Consider the following 19,136-nt stretch of genomic DNA (forward strand, 5'->3'; position numbering starts at 1 on the left):
CGGTAAGTGGCTACCCTCGATAAATTGCATTAAATCAAACAAGGTATCAGATAATTAACATTTTGGTATGGTTCTCCTAGGTGACAGGTTATTCACCTAAGGTTATTCTCTAACGGAATACCTAATAACCCCGCTGGCAAACCCTGCTACAGAGCAGGAGCGCAGGTTCAACAGTGTGCACACACGCACACGGGTCACAGTGGAGCGCTGCTTCGGGTTGACTGCCTCCGTTATTCTTTTCCATACAGCGTTTTTATGGGCCCCTTTTATTCCATTCTTAAGACTTCCAAAAAGCAAATCTTTATTTTGCTCCATTTCGGGTGCCAGGAGGCCGATCTCTATGTCGGAAAAGTTTCTTTTCTTACCAGTGTTTCTTCTCTCCATGTTTGACCTCAGTGGGCGAGGCCTCCGAACCAGGAATATTTAAGGGCGTAACATGTTAATAACGATCGAATTCAGCCGCCGCATTTATCAAGGCCCGCTCATTCGTAGGCTGAGATTGGTCGGATACGAATGTTTCATAAATCACACGTGTGTCCTGTCGTACGACAAATTTTGCGCTCAGATCTGCGCCCGTTTTCACGCAAGATTGATAAATGAGGGCCCTAGAGTCTGCCAACAGTAGCGACCATAAGCTACTGGTCATAGCAGATCAAATAAGTCTGCAGCAGCAACCCCCTAAATGTATTGAATTATGAATTAAATAAGTAAAAATTGATGAATTTAACTTTTTATTTTCCTTTTTCGCTTTCGATTTCTTCTTTCATAAGTTACACAGCCTCACATCAAAGTAGGAGATCAACATGCTGGAAAGGAAATGTTGATTAAACAATGTATTGGGGATGCAATGTGCTCTCTGATTTTGTCGGAACAGAGGATTGACTCTTAAAGATTATCTAATCCCCTACCTCAATTTCAAACAATGATTCTGCCATGTTAAAGGTTGAATTCAACAACAACAGTTCATTTAAAAACAACAACCTGCATAATTCAACCATTTTTTAATGAAGTGTTCCAGGAGCTACAATGCTGTTAATGCAACAAAGATGCGTCTCTGGATTAGTTTGCTGCAGTGAAGTGTGGTTTTGCTCCACTTACTGAACTGGCTGGTGACCTGTTTCTGAGAGAACAGGTTTTCAGGGTTCACCGTCCTCTTGAAGTGTTTTTCCAGGATGGACAGGATGATGGCCTCTTCCTCGGGCTTCCTCACACGTCCTGCCAGCAGCATGTACCCTGATGGAGAGCACGACAACTTGATCTAAGATTTTTAATGGAACACGGGTTTGGGCTGGTGACTTAACAAACACGTCTGACAAGCCTCACCGTCATCGGCCAAATGCTGCAGCCAGTCCTGAGAGGTGTCTGTCTGCTGCTCTAGCCTGTATCTATCTGCCCAGCGGAACAGATCTCTGAGGGTGATGAAGCCATGTTTTCCCGCAAACACAGAAGATCCCCTGCGTAAGGACTGATGGGGGGAAAACAGATTTCACACAATACCTACAACAGGTAAATCCTACAAAGGGATATGCAGGGTATAAACTCAGGACTTAAGCAACATATAAGAGTGTCCTTTTACCTGGAGGTCTTGCATGACCTTGACCAGCTTTGTGCAATAGGATGGAGGCAGGCTGCATCTCTGGTGGAGGATGGTCTCCAGCTCTCCACTGGGCAGCTCATCAAAGTGCAGCTCCACAAAGCGGTTCCTGAATGCCCTGGAGAGCACCTGGAGATCAGTCAGTAAAGATTGTTTTTATATTGTTTGAGAGGTTTGAGAGGTAGAAGTGGAGTAAATTTACATATTAGATCAAATGCAATCCAACACAACAATCCCAAAACCTTTATGAAGCCTATCATATTCAGGTTTTGTTTAATCAGAGAGATGTTTTTTTACTTTCTGAACTTTGCCTCGACGCTCTGTTAGTGCGTCATACGCGTTGATTTGATTGGTTGACCTGGCCCATATGTTGCTATCCCTAACTCTTGTTTTGGCCGCACTACACCGCAGCTTGGAGCTGCCACCACAGCTATTCATAGCTCGCTGCGGGGCGCACTTTGCCACTTCTTGGTGTGTTTTCGGCTTATTATGAAGTAGGGCTTGCCTGGGAACACAAAACAGAGGTTTCTCAATTGAAAATGCAAACAATCCAACCAGCGGCGTGACAATTAGCCAATACCTCAAGAGATATTTGAACCATCCACTTCCCTCTCATGACAAACCCTGCCTCTTTATTGGAGTAGCAATTTTGTAATCAGACCAAACTGATGGTGCACAGCTAACATGTTATGACAGCCTGTGTTGAAAGGAGCCAGTTGAGGTGGTTCGGGCATCTAGTAAGGATGCCCCCTGGGCGCCTCCCTAGGGAGGTGTTCCAGGCAGGTCCAGCTGGGAGAGATTATATCTCCACTCTGGCCTGGGAACGCCTCGGGATCCCCCAGTTAGAGCTGGTTAATGTGGCCCGGGAAAGGGAAGTTTGGGGTCCGCTACTAAAGCTGCTGCCCCCGCGACCGACCCCGGATAAGCGGTTGAAGATGAGATGAGATGAGATTATTATTGTTATTACATATTATTATTATTATTTTTATTATTAGGGCCTGAGCACCGACGAAAACAGCGAGGACCCTCTTGTAATTGGAATGATTATTAGGCCCCGAATGATTATTGGGGCTAGAGTAAGTCACCAATCAGCTTGGCCGTGGCGGGGCCTCAAATTTCGCCCCCACACCAGGAAGTGGTCTTTAACATGACCATACATTGTCCCAAACTTCTCAGGCATAATTGGTCTCTCGGCCTGAAACGTGAAACACCATGACAAAAGACACTGCTGAAACTGCACACCAGGTGTTCAGATCTTTTCCAAATTTCCAATGTTTGATAAGAGACCCGTCCTGAACACATATGTAGGACAAGTTTGAATTGTAGCCATAGCGCCCCCTACTGGCGACAGGAAGTTACATTTTATATATTTTGATGTCCTGCTCTTAGCCGGTTGAGCACATCCACTTCAAATCCGGTCAGCACATACTTAAGACCTTCATGATGCTAGATCATGTAGCTTTTGGGGTTTCATCATTAATTGATGTAGGGAAACACAATGCATTTTTTGTGAATGTTGTAATGGCATGGCAGCCATTTTGTGCTGCCCGCCATAAACAGGAAGTCGCTCTAACTTTAGCATAAATTGCCCAAACTGCACCACATTTCCCAGAGATGATTAAGACTCTAGGCCTGAGGACAACTACATGCCAATATCGACGAACAGACACAGCGCCACCTACTGGCAACAGGAAAAATGACAAATAATACAGATTTACATGAAACTCACATTGTTGTTTCTACACTTGATGTATGGAAACAAGATGCATGTTTTGTGTATATTGGGTAATGGCATGGCAACCATTTTGTGACACCCGCCATAAACAGGAAGTTGCTCTAACTTTACCATAAAATGTTCAAACTGCACCACACTTCCAAGTGATGAATAGAGTCGAGGCCTGGGGACAACTACTTGCCAATTAGGATTGTGACTTTTGCCCAAAAATAATATTTGAGGTTTGTTTGTTTATTAATATTAATCTTCACTACGACCTATTGGTATCAAAATGATTTTGTATATGTTCTTCTGTCCACCAGAGGGCAGTGTATCAATGTCAATAGGCAGGCAATGATGTTTTTTACGAAGAAAAACACTATCATGACTGTATTTTCTTAAAAGTCCAGGCTTCTTTTCGGTCTTTGGCCACCCACTTCCACCATACATTCTATTTCTCACGCGGAAAAACAATGTACAATATGCTACAGCTCCCAAAAACTTGCTGGCCGCGACACAGCAGCACTGCTCTCATTATGGAACCGGCAGGAATCAAGAGCTGACACTGACTAGTGGCCAGCCAATCAAAATAGCACTATTAAGCTCAGAGTATCTGGAAAAGTATTATCCCCCGGCAGACTAGGCCTGTAGCAGAATAATGAAGCAGAACAAAATCAGCTTAAAAATAACAACATTGCTAAGGGCTCGTAAGCCCTAGCTGTAAGCTTTATCAAAAAGGAAAGTTTTAAGTTTACTCTTAAATATGGGGACAGTGTCTGTATTTCGAATAACACTTGGGAGTTGGTTCCACAGGAAAGGAGCTTGGTAGCTGAAGGCTCTGCCTCCCATTCTACTTTTGGAGACTCTAGGAACGACGAGTAGCCCTGCATTCTCAGAGCGCAACGATCTAGTCGGGTAATACGGTACTATGAGCTCTTTAAGATACGACGGAGCCTGACCAATAAGAGCTTTGTAGGTAAGGAGGAGGATTTTAAATTCGATTCAAAGAGGCTAATACAGGAGAAATATGTTTTAGTTAGTAAACGAGCAGCAGCATTTTGGACCAACTGGAGACCCTTAACAGACTTATTGGAGCAGCCTGATAATAAGGAGTTTCAGTAGTCCAGCCTAGAAGTAACAAATGCATGGACTAGTTTTTCTGCATCTTTCTGAGAAATAATATTCCTAATTTTCGCAATATTACACAGGTGAAAATATGCAGTCCTTGTTGTTAGTTTTATGTGAGAATCAAAGGACATATCCTGATCAAAAATAACACCCAGATTCCTTACTGTGGTGCTGGAGGACAACACAACATCATCCACAAATATAATTGTGTATCATCAGCATAACAATGAAAGTTTATGGAGTGCTTCCTTATAATATTTCCTAAGGGAAGCATATATGAGGTGAACAGAATTGGTCCAAGGACAGAACCCTGTGGGATTCCGTGACTAACTTTAGTGTGAATGGAGGATTTGTCATTAACATGTACAAACTGGGATCTATCTGATAAATATGTCTTAAACCAGCTCAGTGCGGTTCCTTTAATGCCAATTAGATGCTCCAGTCTCTGTAGCAGGATGTGATGGTCAATAGTGTCGAAGGCAGCACAAAGATCTAGTAAAACAAGTACAGAGACAAGTCCTTTGTCTGAAGCTATTAGAAGGTCGTTAGTCATTTTTTACCAGTGCTGTCTCAGTGCTATGATTCGTTCTAAATTCTGACTGGAAGTCCTCAAATAACTCATTATTATGTAAAAAGTCACACAGCTGATTGGCGACTAATTTCTCGAGGATCTTAGAGAGAAAAGGAAGGTTAGATATGGGTCTATAGTTGGCTAGTACCTCAGGAACAAGAATGGGCTTTTTAAGAAGAGGTTTAATTACAGCTACTTTAAAAGACTGTGGTACATAACCTGCGGATAAAGACATGTTAAACCTATCTAATACAGGAGTGCTAACTATAGGTTATACTTCTTTAAGTAACCTAGTTGGAATAGAGTCTAGGAGACAAGTAGAGGGCTTTGATGCTGAAATAGTACATGTTAATTTGTTAAGGTCGACTGTAAAAAAGCAGTCCAAGAACATATCAGGTCGTACAGTTGGTTCCTAGGTTCCTGGGTTTGAAGAAAAATTGGTGCCAAGCAAGTTGATTTTGTGTCTCCTAGTTATAATTTTGTCATTAAAGAAGGTCATGAAGTCGTAACTACTGAGGGTTATAGGAATACATGGCTCAATAGAGCTGTGGCTCTCTGTCAGCCTGGCTACAGTGCTGAAAAGAAATCTAGGATTGTTCTTATTCTCCTCTATTAAAGATGAGTAATAGGCTGCTCTGGCATTACGGAGGGCCTTCCTATATGTTTTTAGACTATCATGCCAAGCTAAGCGAGATTCCTCCAATTTAGTAGAGCGCCATTTACTTTCTAATTTTCGCGATACTTGTTTTAATTCACAGGTTTGTGAGTTTTACCACGGAGCTAACTTCCTCTGTTTAATTATCTTCTTTTTTAACGGGGCAACAGAGTCAAGTGTTGTTCATAGTGAGCCTGCAACACTGTCAACAAGGTGATCAATTTCAGAGAAACTAACGTTAGTGCAGGAATCTTGAATATTAGGATAAGGCATTATATTAAATGCAGATGGAATCGATTCCTTAAATTTAGTTACAGCACTATCAGATAAACATCTAGAGTAGACACTTTTGCCCAGAGGTGAGTAGTGCTGTAATATGAATTAAAAAGTTATTAAATAATGGTCTGATAAAAAAAGATTATGTGGAAAGACTATTAAGTCATTGATTTCCACACCATAAGCCAAAACAAGGTCGAGGGTGTGATTAAAACAGTGAGTAGGTTTATGTATACTCTGACTAAAACCAATCGAATCTAATAGAGAGATAAACGCAGTACTAAGGCTATTATTATCAACGTCCATGTGAATATTAAAATCTCCTACAATGATTACTTTATCAGATTTAAGGACTAAATTTGACAGAAACTCTGAGAATTCAGATAGAAATTCAGAGTACGGACCAGGAGCACGGTACACTATAACAAGTATAATTGGCTGCACAGTTTTCCAGGTTGAATGTGAAAGACAAAGAACAAGACTTTCAAATGAATTATTGTTTAGTTAAGGTTTAGGGTTTATTAATAGGCCTGAGTCATAATTACAACGCCTCCTCTCGACCATTGCCTGAAGGAATATGAGTATTAATATGACTGGGAGGAGTGGATTCATTTAGGCTAACATGTTTCAGTCAGTAAGTAAATCAATATGGTTATCAGATATCAGATCGTTTACTAATACAGCTTTAGATGACAGAGGTCTGATGTTTAAAAGTCCACATTTTATTTTCTGATTTTGTTGCATTATCGCAGATTTGGTGTTGATTTGTATCACGTTTTTCTGTATAGCGCCTTTACAGCTCTCCGAGTGTCCAGTAGGAACAGGTTTCATAATAGAGCAGTTTCTCATTGACCCCCATGTTAAACAGGCCGTTTTCACAGCATAATTAAACCTATTTAAGGCGAGAGCCAAAAAAACATTCTAGTCTGTATGTTTAGGTTGTATCTTGATGACAACACTGAGGGGAGTGAACCAGGCTAGTTTTTATTTTATTGGAGGTAAAGGTTCATAAATAATTAGGGGCGTGGCCTCTTGAGTGATAGCTAGCCTCTGGCTCTCACTTCTCCTCTGAGGTAAACATCAGCCAGATGGACGCATCTCCCTCCTCCCAATGTCAAATACATGCCCTTTTTTGGTAAGAGGAAATGAGGCGGAGTCTAAGTTTGACAAGATGCCGACTCCCGTAGGCGAGGACGATTGGATCAAGTTCAGAGAACGGACCTCGATGTAGAGGCTACATCCATTTTTTATACAGTCTATGATCCTGACACATTCTACTTATTTGACAGCCTACTTACAGACTAACTTGATTTGTCCTGTTAACATTACTGTAGCAGTTTAAGTTCATTAAACAGCATATTACATTGATGTCAGCAAAAGTTACCACAAAATTTCAAGTTAGCACTGCAATAAGTTGTCTTTTACCATAAAAAAGACGATGCTGTTATCTTGATTCTGATTTATCAAAAGGCCTGGGACGTCACATCAAAGATGTTTTATTGAGACTTACATAGTTTTACTCCAGTCTGAGGGAATATAGCCTATGCCCGAATTGTACTGGCCACTGGCCGCCCCTAAATTCGAACTCTCTCTCTGCAGTCCCTCAAAAGTTACCGAACACACTTTGATATTGATTAACAGAAGGCCTCATGAAGCAACATGTAACCATGGCATCAGTCAAATCTCTCAGACTGAGTGAATGGCATACCTTTCTGCCGCCGTAGAGACCAGGGGGATTCTGGGTAGCAAACAGAAGAAATCTGGGGTGCGCCTTGATAACTTCTTGTGTCTCGGCCACAAAGAGCTCCCTGTTGTCATCGAGTAGCCTGTTGAGAGCCTCCAGGACATCAGTGGGTGCGAGGTTCAGCTCATCCAGGATGATCCAGTAGCCTTTCCTCATGGCGTCTATCAGAACGCCTGGAGCAGATAGACAAGTGAGAGACATTAGTCTGGGGGGACTTTTGTAAGACGTTCTGAGAGCTACTTCTTTTCTTCTGATGAGCTACTTCACTTCCATTCAATGCACCCCAGTTACCAAAGAAATATGGTGAATGCTGCAGTCTTACTCTGTACTGCTCAATTCAATTCAGTCAATTGGTAAGATTTTTGTTGTATATGCCGCTTGGGTCCTAATAATCCAATATTCAAATACAGACCTGCTGGTTGCACATTTTTGTTCTTTGGATTTGACTGCTTTTCTGGCATCAGTAATGATATCATTTTTTGTTTTTACAGATTTTTTCGTGGCAGTTTTCCAGCCTTTTTATTTTATAGGACAGACAGGAAATGAGGTGAGAGAGAAGGGGAGACATGCAGCTGCTGCTTAGAGGACTTTCAGCCTCTTTACATGGGGCGACTGCTCTAACCACTGTGCCACCGGCCACCCCTTCGATCATAAATTTAAATATTCTGGTTGTTACTCTTGATACTGCTTTGGATTTAAATCCCATCTCACTGAGACATTGACAAATACATTAGCCTAATGTATAACCATAACATCTTTTTCGTTCGTACCCTCTTTGAACATCAGCTTGCCCCTGTCGTCTGATGAGTAGCAGCCTATGTACTCCTGGATGTCAGTGTGCTCGTGGTTGTTGATCCTCACACACCGGTTCCCCGTGGCTGCAGCCAGCCAACGGATCAGGCTGGTCTTCCCCACAGACGTCTCTCCCTGAATCAGCACCGGGTGAGTCCTGTGAGGCAGGACCATTAAAAGACAGAGTGATGGGAGGGCAGAGTCATATCGTAGCCACTGTTGACAAAAATAAATCTCCATAGACATGACTATGGGTGTGTTAACATTCCATATTCTCCTGTTATTGTTTGTGACGATAAAATGACACAGTGGAGATCAAAATCAGAGAACAAAGTATGAATTGTTGATTTATTCTGAAATACAGTTGTTTTTTTTGTTCATATTTTGATAGAATATCAAGTGTGGCTATACCACTGCTGTACTAGCATGTTTTTTTAAATAACTGAGGCACTTCAACAAAAACCTTTATTTTGTAAAAAAAAAAAAAGAAAGAAAAAAAAGCGAGTGAGCAGGGAGCAAAATTAGAGAACCCTTTCAGATCCCTCCCAGTTATTGTTTATTATTGAATCTGGCACCTTGTGACAATTGACTTCATTGTTGGACACACCCTATTTATCTGCAACTCTCCTGGTTACTTTGTAAGATGGAAGCTGCTCTAAGGAGACTGAAACCCTGACACAGCAGGTTGTCCAGATGAAGGTCAAAGGGACGACCCTCTCAGCCATCAGAGAGAGGTTGGGCGTCTGTGATTTCAAGAAGATTGAAACTTTACAAGGACACAGATTCATTTAAGTCCCTCAAAAACGCCGGTCGTCCACGTAAAACAAGTGCATGAGAGGACAGGATTATGAGAAGACTCTCAATGGGGAATCAGTTCAACACTACAGCTGGAGTTGGTCTCCAGTTCACTGCTGATCAGGGCAAGGATCTGTCTCTGCACACAGTGTCTCACAGTCTAAGACTTTTTGGGCTGAAAGCCCACTCTGCAGTGACCAAACCTCTCATCAGCAGAAAGAATCAGAAGGCTAGACTTGCCTTGGCTGAGGAGCATGTTGTGTGGACAGAGGAGAACTGCTCCAGATTGACTTCAGTGATGAGAGGACGTTCAATTTATTTGGGTCTGATGAGAAACATTCTGTTGGGCGTAGGACTGGGGAAAGACTGAACCCAAAGTGTGTAAAGAAGTCAGTTCAATTTGGAGAAGAAAGTGTCATGGTTGGGGGATGTTTTCTGCAGCAGGAGTTGGGCGTCTTGTACAGCTACATGGCAGGGTGAATGCAAATATTTATGTAAGGGCGCACTCACACTGTCCATTCGTACCGTGCCCTGTGCTTTAGGGTGATCACCCCCCCCCCCCCCCCCCCTTCCCCCACAGCCCAGGCCCCCTTGCACTAACAGTACTTGAATTGATCCGGGCCTCGGCTCGAATGCTTCTTGCTTATATGTCATCACCCCTCAGAGTTTTAGTTTTGTCCGCCTGTTTTTGAACATTTCATCTGATCAAATCTGCAGTAAACACTCCACCTCCGTATCAGACCACCGCAAACCGTTTGGCTGCATCTTTTAAATGTCTGACTAGACATAAATAGACATCAGGATCATTGTCAATGCTTGTGCATGTGCGCACCCTCCTGCCGGTACATGTGCATCCGTGCTTTACTAAAGTCCACCTCTCTCAACCGGGCCACAATAAGAATGGACAGTGTGAGTGCGTCCTTCGGCAACATGCAATACCCCTACTGCAATTGTCTCCCAATCAGCTGCAATTTTCATGCAAGACAATGTCCCCTGTCACACTGTAAAACAAGTTAAACAGTTCCTTGAAGCTAAGAATACTGAAACAATGAAATGGCCAGCCCAGAGTCCAGATCTAAACCCCATAGAGAATCTCTGGAAAATCCCACTGCAGTTACTGACCTGTGGAAGAGACTGAAGAAGAATGGACCAAGATCAAATTGGAGCAGTGTGAGAATCTAGTGATGTCCTATTCATTTTTGAATCCTATAAACATGCTACAGCAGTTGTACAGCTACAGCAGTGGTATAGCCACAGCGGATATTCTATCAAATTATGAAGAATAAAAAATTGGGCTTGGGGATTGGGCTGAGCAACATTTTTCCTACCCTGCAGATACCACTCTGGTGAGGTCGCGGAGGTTGAGTTTGACTGAGGTGGTGAGGACGTAAGTGGGGTCCAGAGCTGGCTCCATCTCTCCCTGTGACACCCAGTAGCCCTCCACCTCCACACAGGGCCGGCCTGAGGGTTCTGGGATGCGCTGTAGGAAACAAAACAAAAGGCTTTTTTTATTTGTTCACAAATATCCTTGTGTACATAAGGGGGGAAATGTAAAACATAAGTATTTATCTAAACTGTTCTGTGGTACTTAAGTGCTACTACCAAGGACCATAAACATATTTTAGACAAACCCTAAGTAGGAACATGTTTAGTCTTAAACCATCAATTCAAATCCACTTTCATTGTTTCAGTATTCTCAGCTTCAAGAAACTGCTTCACCTGTTTTACAGTGTGACAGTGGACAATGGCCCTCATTTATCAAACGAACGTAAGGCAGAAAAACGTGCGTACGACCATTTCCACGCAAACTTCGGCATTTATCAATTTGGACGTGAGCGGGAGCAACAATCAAATCTCACGTCAGGTCTGAGATCGTGTACACAAATTTGAGCCTGTGGATTTGCGGTGCAGAACAGCAACATCTGGTTGAAAATAATGAACAAACCTCAGCTTTCATTAAGCATAAGCAGTCACGTATTAAGAACGGATCAAAACGGATTCTTAAAACGAATTAAAAAAATAAAAATTGTGGTTGGAGCAATTGATTGTACTCATGTGCGTCTGAAGGCACCATCCATGAATGATTACACGTTCATCAATCACAAAAACTACCTCTCGATAAATGTACAGGTGATTTGTGATGCCAAGCTATCGCTTTTAAACGTGCCGACCAGGTGGCCAGGGGGGGACACACGATTCTGTTATATTTCAAAACAGCTCGGCTCCAGCCCCCCGCGACCCCGATAGGAATCAAACAAGGTATCAGATGATTAACATTTTGGTATGGTTCTTCTAGGTGAAAAAGGTTATCCTCTAATGGAATCTCTAAAAACCCCTCTGGCAAACCCCGCTACAGAGCAGGAGCGCAGGTTCAACAGTGTGCACACACGCACACGGGTAACAGTGGAGCGCTGCTTCGGGTTGACCGCCTCCGTTTTTTCTTTTCCATACAGTGTCTGAAAAGTCTTTTTTCTTACCAGTTTTTCTTCTCTCCATGTTTGATCTCAGTGGGCGAGGCCTCCGAACCAGGAATATTTAAGGGCGTAACATGTTAATGATGATCGAATTCAGCCGCCGCATTTATCAAGGCCCGCTCATTTGTACGCTGAAATTGGTCAGATATGAATGAAACGTCTTCCTAGACAAACAACCAGTCCAGTTGTTTTTGACTGAAATTGCTTTGAGGATAACGATGACCTGGACGAATGAGAACATTCACAGGCCGTCAGATATGAATGTTTCATAAATCACACGTGTGTCCTGTCGTAGGACCAATTTCTGCGCTCAGATCTGCGCCCGTTTTCACGCAAGATTGATAAGCGAGGGCCATTGTCTTGCATGAAAATTGCAGTTGATTCGAGACAATTGCAGTGGAGGTATTGCATGTTGCTGAAGGAGGTTCACATAAACATTTGCACTCACCCTGCCATGTAGCTGTACAAGAGGCCCAACTCTCTATACTAACTTCTACTACTACAACTAACTACTACTACTGGTTTTACAAATACTTTTAAGTTAGCAAACAGTCTTAATATACTTTAGCTAGTTAAGCTAATTATTTGAACTGTTCAGTCTACTTTTAGCAAAGTACTTCTATTACCTTTAGCTATTTCTTTCTACCATTTATTAATTTACTGTTTTACCCAGCCACAACAGTCAAACATGTCACTTTCAGTGTCGCACAGATGCCACGCAGTTACTTTTCTTTTAAGTTACACATTTTTAAAAGGTCAAATGCAAAATATCCAGTAAAAAACTAGCTCTCAGAAAATCTTACTTGTTTGAGACACTTGGTGTTTCCCATCAGGATGTGCTGACAGACCAGTTTCTGGACCTGGGGGTGGGAACTTCTGTCCAGCTGAGTCAGGAAGCTCAGGCAGAAACCCTGCGACCATGAATCGGGGAGACTGTGTTAGAGGGTATTGTGTTGACGGTTTTAAGGACGGGCACAAAAGGCAGATGTGAAGCAACAGTTATTACATGATGCAATTTATTTCTCCATCACCAGGTGTATTTGGACATCCGTGCTAAAAAGTTATGGTAGAAAGAAGTTGTACTTTTCACAAAGTGAATAAGCAAACGGCATACAACACTCGCCTCTTTTCTTAACACACACATTATGTAGAAACTTTAAACTTTTAAGTTTGATCAATATTTTATCGCGATTGACTGGTTGAAAGAATGAATGAAATGGTAGGGGAAAGTGTTACATGGTTTAACAGAATGTGTGAACCCATCTGTTTAAACACACGCAAACTTAAGACTTAACACAGTCCATAGCAATGCATATTGACGGGGGGGACATGCAAATTATGAAAAGATGTGCTTTGGTTATTAAAACTGCATTTAAAGGTTCGGTGCAGCCCCAATATGGACGTGTAAGGACGCGGACACGAGCCGTGTCAACTTGGAATCCATGATGGTGATGGGGAAACAACCAACTCCAAAGCATTGACATGATCTACAGTTTCTTCAGCACCCACATATACCAACCCCCAAGCAAAAAAAGTCACTAGACCAAAACTACTGGTATGGCTTAGTATCAGTAAAAAAAAAAAGTTTTTCTTTTGATTTCAGTGAAGCGACACTTTAAAGAGATTCTTTCTATCTGGCCTCCTACCTCAAAGAGTGAGCGCTGCACACTGTTGCAGGGGTTTGTTGCCACGTACTTCAGTGCCCTGCACAGAGTACGCAGACTGTAGTGAGGTCTGTGGCCTGTCCCATCCACCAGATGGGAGTTGGCCTCCTTTCGTACTGCAAGGTAAAAACTGCCCACAAACACAATTAAGGAGTAAATCAGCTTGCGCCAACTGCAGGATTCTGGAAAAATGCATTAAAGCATTTTAATAAAGTATCTTAGGGCGCACTCACACTGTCCGTCCGTACCGTGCCCCATGTTTTAGGCTACTTGTCCCCCCACTCCCTCTCCCCCCGCGGGCCAGGCCCTTTTGTACTCACACTACCTACTTGCCTGTCCATACGTCATCACCCCGTAACACGTCACACGCATTAATGACGTCATCGCGATGCGTCGCCTTGTTTACAAATCTTTCCATAGACCTCGTAGTTTTTGTGCGTCTTGTCCAACTGTTTTTGAATATTTTCATCCGACCATATCTGCAGTATGGTCGGAGACCCAATTCCCCCAACGTCTGGCCTCAGCTCCTTCACAAAGAGGAGCAAAGAAGAGAACGTAGCCCACTTACTGCCCTGCTGTCGACCAAAGGCTTCGGAAAAGCTTCCTTTTCTTTTTTTTCCTTTTTTTTTGTTTTTCAACACAACAATTTTGTTATGCCCAATGATGATGCTATAGGCCACGTCTGCGGGGGGTTAATACTGTTCCTGATACTCTGAGCTTTTATCCTGTCTTTCTGTATCATTCATGTCTCATCAATGCATACTTCATCAATGTTACTAATTCAGCTTCATATTTACCACTACAATTGTTATCATTGTCATGTTGTAACCTTGGCTGTGCCTGTTTCTTGCTGTTCTGCTGTATTAACTGCCATAACATGCAAGTCATATTTACATTACTTTAACTATTATTATAGTTACTGTTACTTGTGGTTGCTTGCATCTTTGGAAGTGTGTCTGTCTTTCTTTGTCTCTCTCTGTCCATCTGTCCATCTTTTCTCTCTTTCTCTCTCCTTTTCTTCCTCCCCAACCGGTCAGGACAGATGTCCGTCCTCCACAGAGCTGGGTCTGTCAGACGTTCCTGCCTGTTATATGGAAGGTTTTCGTTGCCACCGTACTCACCGGAGGAATTGTTGGGTCTGTGTAAATCATAAATAAGTCATATAAATAAGTCCTAGTATGGTCTATACCTACTCTGTAAGGTGCCCTGAAATAACTTTGGTTATGATTTGGCACTGTAAATAAAATAAATAAATAAAATAAATAAACACTCCACCTTCGCATCACACCAACGTGAACCTTCCGGCGCCATTGTTTTATATGTCCGTGCATGGTCCCTCCTTCTTTTTTCTATGTCCCAACAGGCGCACATAAAATGACCTCAGAACCGCCGTAGGCCTCGTGCTTGTACACGTGCACACGCTCGTGCTCGTACATGTGCAGACGTGCTTTACAAAAGCCCACCTCTCCCAAACAGTCCGTGGCCGACAAGCTGGCCGCAACTAGGCGTGGTGCGGTTGCACTCACATTGGTCAAACGGACTAGGCTTTACCCGTAAAACCTGTCTGGGCATGATACGGATGGACAGTGTGAGTTCGCCCTTAGTGTCCCCAAAAACATACATCCTGAGTAGTACCTCTCTATATATCTGCCACGGTTGCTTATAACACTGTCTAGAACAGCAATAACTTGGTCCTACCTGCTGTAACATTATCTAAAAGCTAACCTTATGATGCCACTGATGCAACTCCTGTGTGGGTTCAAGCACTTGAGGTAGTCTGAAACCAGAATACGCAGGTCTCCCTCATTTTCCAGTTCCTCCACATACAGCTCAGTAAACCTGGGACACACACACACACACACACACACACACACACACACACACACACACACACACACACACACACACACACACACACACACACACACACACACACACACACACACACACACACACACACACACACACACACACACACACACACACACACACACACACACACACACACACACACACACACACACACACACACACACACACACACGTTAGTATGTCTGTTACTATAATGAAGTAATAGCTCAGTCTAGCATTGGGCTGATGAGATAAAGACTTTCCCTTCACCTCTGCACACTCTCACCTGTTCCTGAGGCCCAGAGGCAGGTTTCTCTTCCCCACATCAGTAGCTGGGTTCATGCAGGAAAAGAGCCGGAAGTCTGGGTGGCGGACCAGGGGCTCTGTGATCGAAAAACACAACAATAGCAACAATCCCAGGAATATAAAAAAAGCAATGCAAAATTACTAAATATATATTGATTCCGATGACAATGACACAAATCTAGACCTATCAGAGTGATCTTTGGATTGTCACATGGGTATGTTGCAGCAAGTGTCTGCAAAGTAAAAAGTTTAGCAGGACTACTTGATGATGATTGATTGATTGTATTCATAGATATAGAAAAGCGTGAAAACTTGTTTCTAACAATGTCCCTGATGTCATAGAAAACAGGACAGACAATCACACATAACATACACAGAACTTCTAAACGAATAAGCAACAGAAACCAATGACATCCTACAAATGAGAAATTAACTTCCTGTCCTAGTATATATAGTTTTGGTAATGCTTTATTTTAACCTCCTTGTAGTAATTATTAGTTAATAGGTAGTAAGGGCCTTATAAGTCCTTATAAGATGTTTACTAACAATATTTTGTGTTAATAATAGCATCATAAACACATCTTTTGTTTACATTTATATAAACTTAAAAACGCATGATTGCGAAACTATGCTTTTTGCAGCTACCGGATATAAAGTAAGAACAATGCCTTGATAGGGTTAATAAATAATATTACCAACATGTTTTTTTTAAAGATATTTACAGGATGGAAAGGCTGGGATCAAAGCCAGGCCTCTGTGGTAATAGTAAGCACACTCTACCAGGTGAGCTGCACACATCAACAGTTAACCATGTTTGCAGCTTCCCAATCTGGAATGAGCACTACATGTGGTAAAGATAAAATGTGAATAAAAATATGATATTTTAGCGGTAAAGAACAAAACAGGCCCTATATAGGGCCCTATAATGCAGATCTATAGTGCATGGTCTAAAGCTGCCTTTCCCAATTTAAAGGTTGGGACAAAAAATGGGCCGCGGAATAAAATGCATAACAATGCTATGATATATGAATTCATTTTCCTCATTAAAGTAAAAGAAGATTGTTCTTTTTTGGTACGCTGGTCCTCTCTGACGCACTCCCCACTCCAGCTGACAGAGACTCTCTTGCCTTACAGCTTCTATGAGCTCCTTTTCAGCTCCTTAACATTACACTAAACAAATTGAATTACTGCTGCGATATACTTTTATAAAGAAAGAAATACATTTCAGTACATTATAAATCCACAGCATGCATTTTCTTTATCAGTAGTTTACACATCTAGATGTTATAGTAATTCATCATGTTTTTTTGTATGTTTGTGTCCCAGGGAGATACTGCCTTTCTTTTTTGGGTTTCAAGCTGATAAGGTCTGGGAACCCCTGGTCTAAAGTGCACAGCACAAGTGCATTAAGGACGTGTCCAACTCCACTTTCACTACACAACACATAATCTGGGCGCAAAGTAGGACGCAGGAAGTATAGTGTTGTATTTAGTCTCTTGAGTCATCTCCCATTCCCTTTAAAAGCCAGGTGTGCCTGCAGCTGGCACGTATTTGGTTCAAGTAACTCAATAAATAAGGCATGAAAAGTTAGCAGCTACACCTGCTATTTCATTCTGCCTGTATTTAATCGGAACTTCAAATTTCTGCTGCTTATTTCAGTTTTGGGTCTCATCTACAGGTTGAGAACATTATTTAGACTGCAACTACAAAAAGTGTTTCTTGGAGCAGAAAGTACACAGCTCAAATGGATTCAGACTTGACATCAGAGCCCCCAACTCTATGAGTGATAGTATTCCTCACCTGTGTCTCCACGGTCCAGCAGCACCAGAGATCCGCTGCTGCCCTCCAGCAGTCCACTCAAACACTCCAGGGTCTCGGCTGCTGCCAGGTTGATCTCATCCAGCAGGATCCAGTGGCCCTTCTTTACTGCCTGAGCTAATGTCCCCTACAGAAGAACACAGAGGGGTCAGATCTGCTCCACCAAGGCTATACTCCTCTGTACATGAACTTTTTGGCCATTTTGCCGTTATATGAGGAGAAGAGAGAGAGGGGTGTGGTTATGTGGTATTCACCCTAACTGTGAGGCTACCAGGGTGCCCGTTGACAAGATACTGTTAATGGTCTTTACCTCCACAAAGGCGAAGACCATGGCCGTCTCACAGGCTCGGATCTGCTGCTGGGTCTGGTTCAGCTTGGCAGCCAGAGCCTCCCACTGCTCCTGCAGCAAGGCGGCTGCATAAACACACAGTGGATATTAGTCGTTTAACACACTTCAGTAGCCAACACACTAACTGTTATCATTGTTTATCCTCTACAGTGCACTACCATTGGCTTTCTCCTGCAGCTCCTTAGTGAGAGCAGACTTGCAGACGTGGTCCATGAGTTTGAGCAGATCCTGCCAGCGCTTCCCCCTGAAGCAGGTCTGCACATGACCCAGGAAGGTCAGGTTCTGCTTCCTCGAGTATGTCTGGGAGAACAGGTCCTCAAAGGCCTCCCGCAGAGGGAGCAAGATCTGCTTGTGGTCTACTGGTTTGTACCTGCATAAGACAGACTGATTTTCAAACTTTGCTCCAAAACAAAACTTCTGCCCTCCACCAGCAATGACACAGAACTGATATTCTGTTTTTTTTTTTTTTGTTCATTATCTCAACCCTGTGTTTGGCAGAGGGTAAGTGTGTTGCACCACAGTTTTTAATCCATCAAAATGACAGATGGTATTTGATATGACCAAGACAAAATCTGATAGAAAATGTACTGTTCATGTTATTAAGGTACAATCTGTGTCTCACTCACCCTCCGAGCAGGTCAGCAGTGTCACTCTGCTGGTTCATGTTCACAACCCGCAGTCTGTGTCCTGGAATGAACACAAAATAGGAAATGAATCAGGAATGATGGCGAACCATGTGAAGTCATTTACGGACTGCTCATCAAAAACCTGATATACATACACTATAGACAGTCGAGCTAGGCTCCTGAGCTCACCTGTGACACTGGCCAGGTGTTGCACAGTGGAAGTCTTTCCAGTTCCAGTCTCTCCCACCAGGAGAACAGGCTCCCCTTTGGCTACACACACTGCCAGCTGTTCCAGCAGCACAGCAGAGGGACGTGTAGCAGCAAATGTCTGGTTATCCCTGTTGGTGAAAATAAAGAACACATTTAATGATTAAACATGCCATTTGTATGCTTGGTATGTAGATACTGGTATCACAGTTATTACTTCAACAGCCTTGAAGGTTAAAATATGTTTTTAAATCAATCAATTTGAATCACCTTGTCTCCGGTGTCAATACACTGAATGAACTGAAAGATGATAAATATTTAGAGAACATTATACACATTATAACACAAACAACTATGAACTGTTTCTGTTGAAGAGCTAAGAGAATAAAACATAATCTCAATATCTTGATTCTTTGTTTGTTTTCCATCTTACAGCCTTTTGACTTAAGCTGTTTGTTTACTTTCCTCACTTCCGTTTCAGCTGCCAATTCAACATGCTGAATTGGCTGGAAACAGCCAAAGAGGGCCGACTAATGTCGCAGGCACCGCAAAAACTAGGGCGACAATCTCTC

The 19,136-nt window shown here is 42.6% G+C and overlaps 1 protein-coding gene across 1 annotated transcript in view; it reads right to left on the minus strand.

Annotated features, from left to right (window-relative positions):
- mdn1 (midasin AAA ATPase 1) overlaps nt 1-19,136 on the minus strand; it is a 125,875-nt gene that overhangs the window by 91,781 nt on the left and 14,958 nt on the right. Inside the window, exons 10-24 of the mRNA XM_083934452.1 lie at nt 18,547-18,695; nt 18,358-18,418; nt 17,890-18,101; nt 17,693-17,796; nt 17,365-17,509; nt 15,545-15,641; nt 15,133-15,246; nt 13,390-13,537; nt 12,547-12,654; nt 10,598-10,749; nt 8,453-8,631; nt 7,647-7,855; nt 1,577-1,723; nt 1,324-1,465; nt 1,099-1,233 (exon numbers count right to left, since the gene is read on the minus strand). Coding sequence (XP_083790578.1) covers nt 1,099-1,233; nt 1,324-1,465; nt 1,577-1,723; nt 7,647-7,855; nt 8,453-8,631; nt 10,598-10,749; nt 12,547-12,654; nt 13,390-13,537; nt 15,133-15,246; nt 15,545-15,641; nt 17,365-17,509; nt 17,693-17,796; nt 17,890-18,101; nt 18,358-18,418; nt 18,547-18,695 — 2,102 coding nt within the window. The remainder of the gene's footprint in view (nt 1-1,098; nt 1,234-1,323; nt 1,466-1,576; nt 1,724-7,646; nt 7,856-8,452; nt 8,632-10,597; nt 10,750-12,546; nt 12,655-13,389; nt 13,538-15,132; nt 15,247-15,544; nt 15,642-17,364; nt 17,510-17,692; nt 17,797-17,889; nt 18,102-18,357; nt 18,419-18,546; nt 18,696-19,136) is intronic.

Source organism: Echiichthys vipera (genome assembly GCF_963691815.1).
Source record: "Echiichthys vipera genome assembly, chromosome: 19".
Classification (NCBI taxonomy): domain Eukaryota; kingdom Metazoa; phylum Chordata; class Actinopteri; order Perciformes; family Trachinidae; genus Echiichthys; species Echiichthys vipera.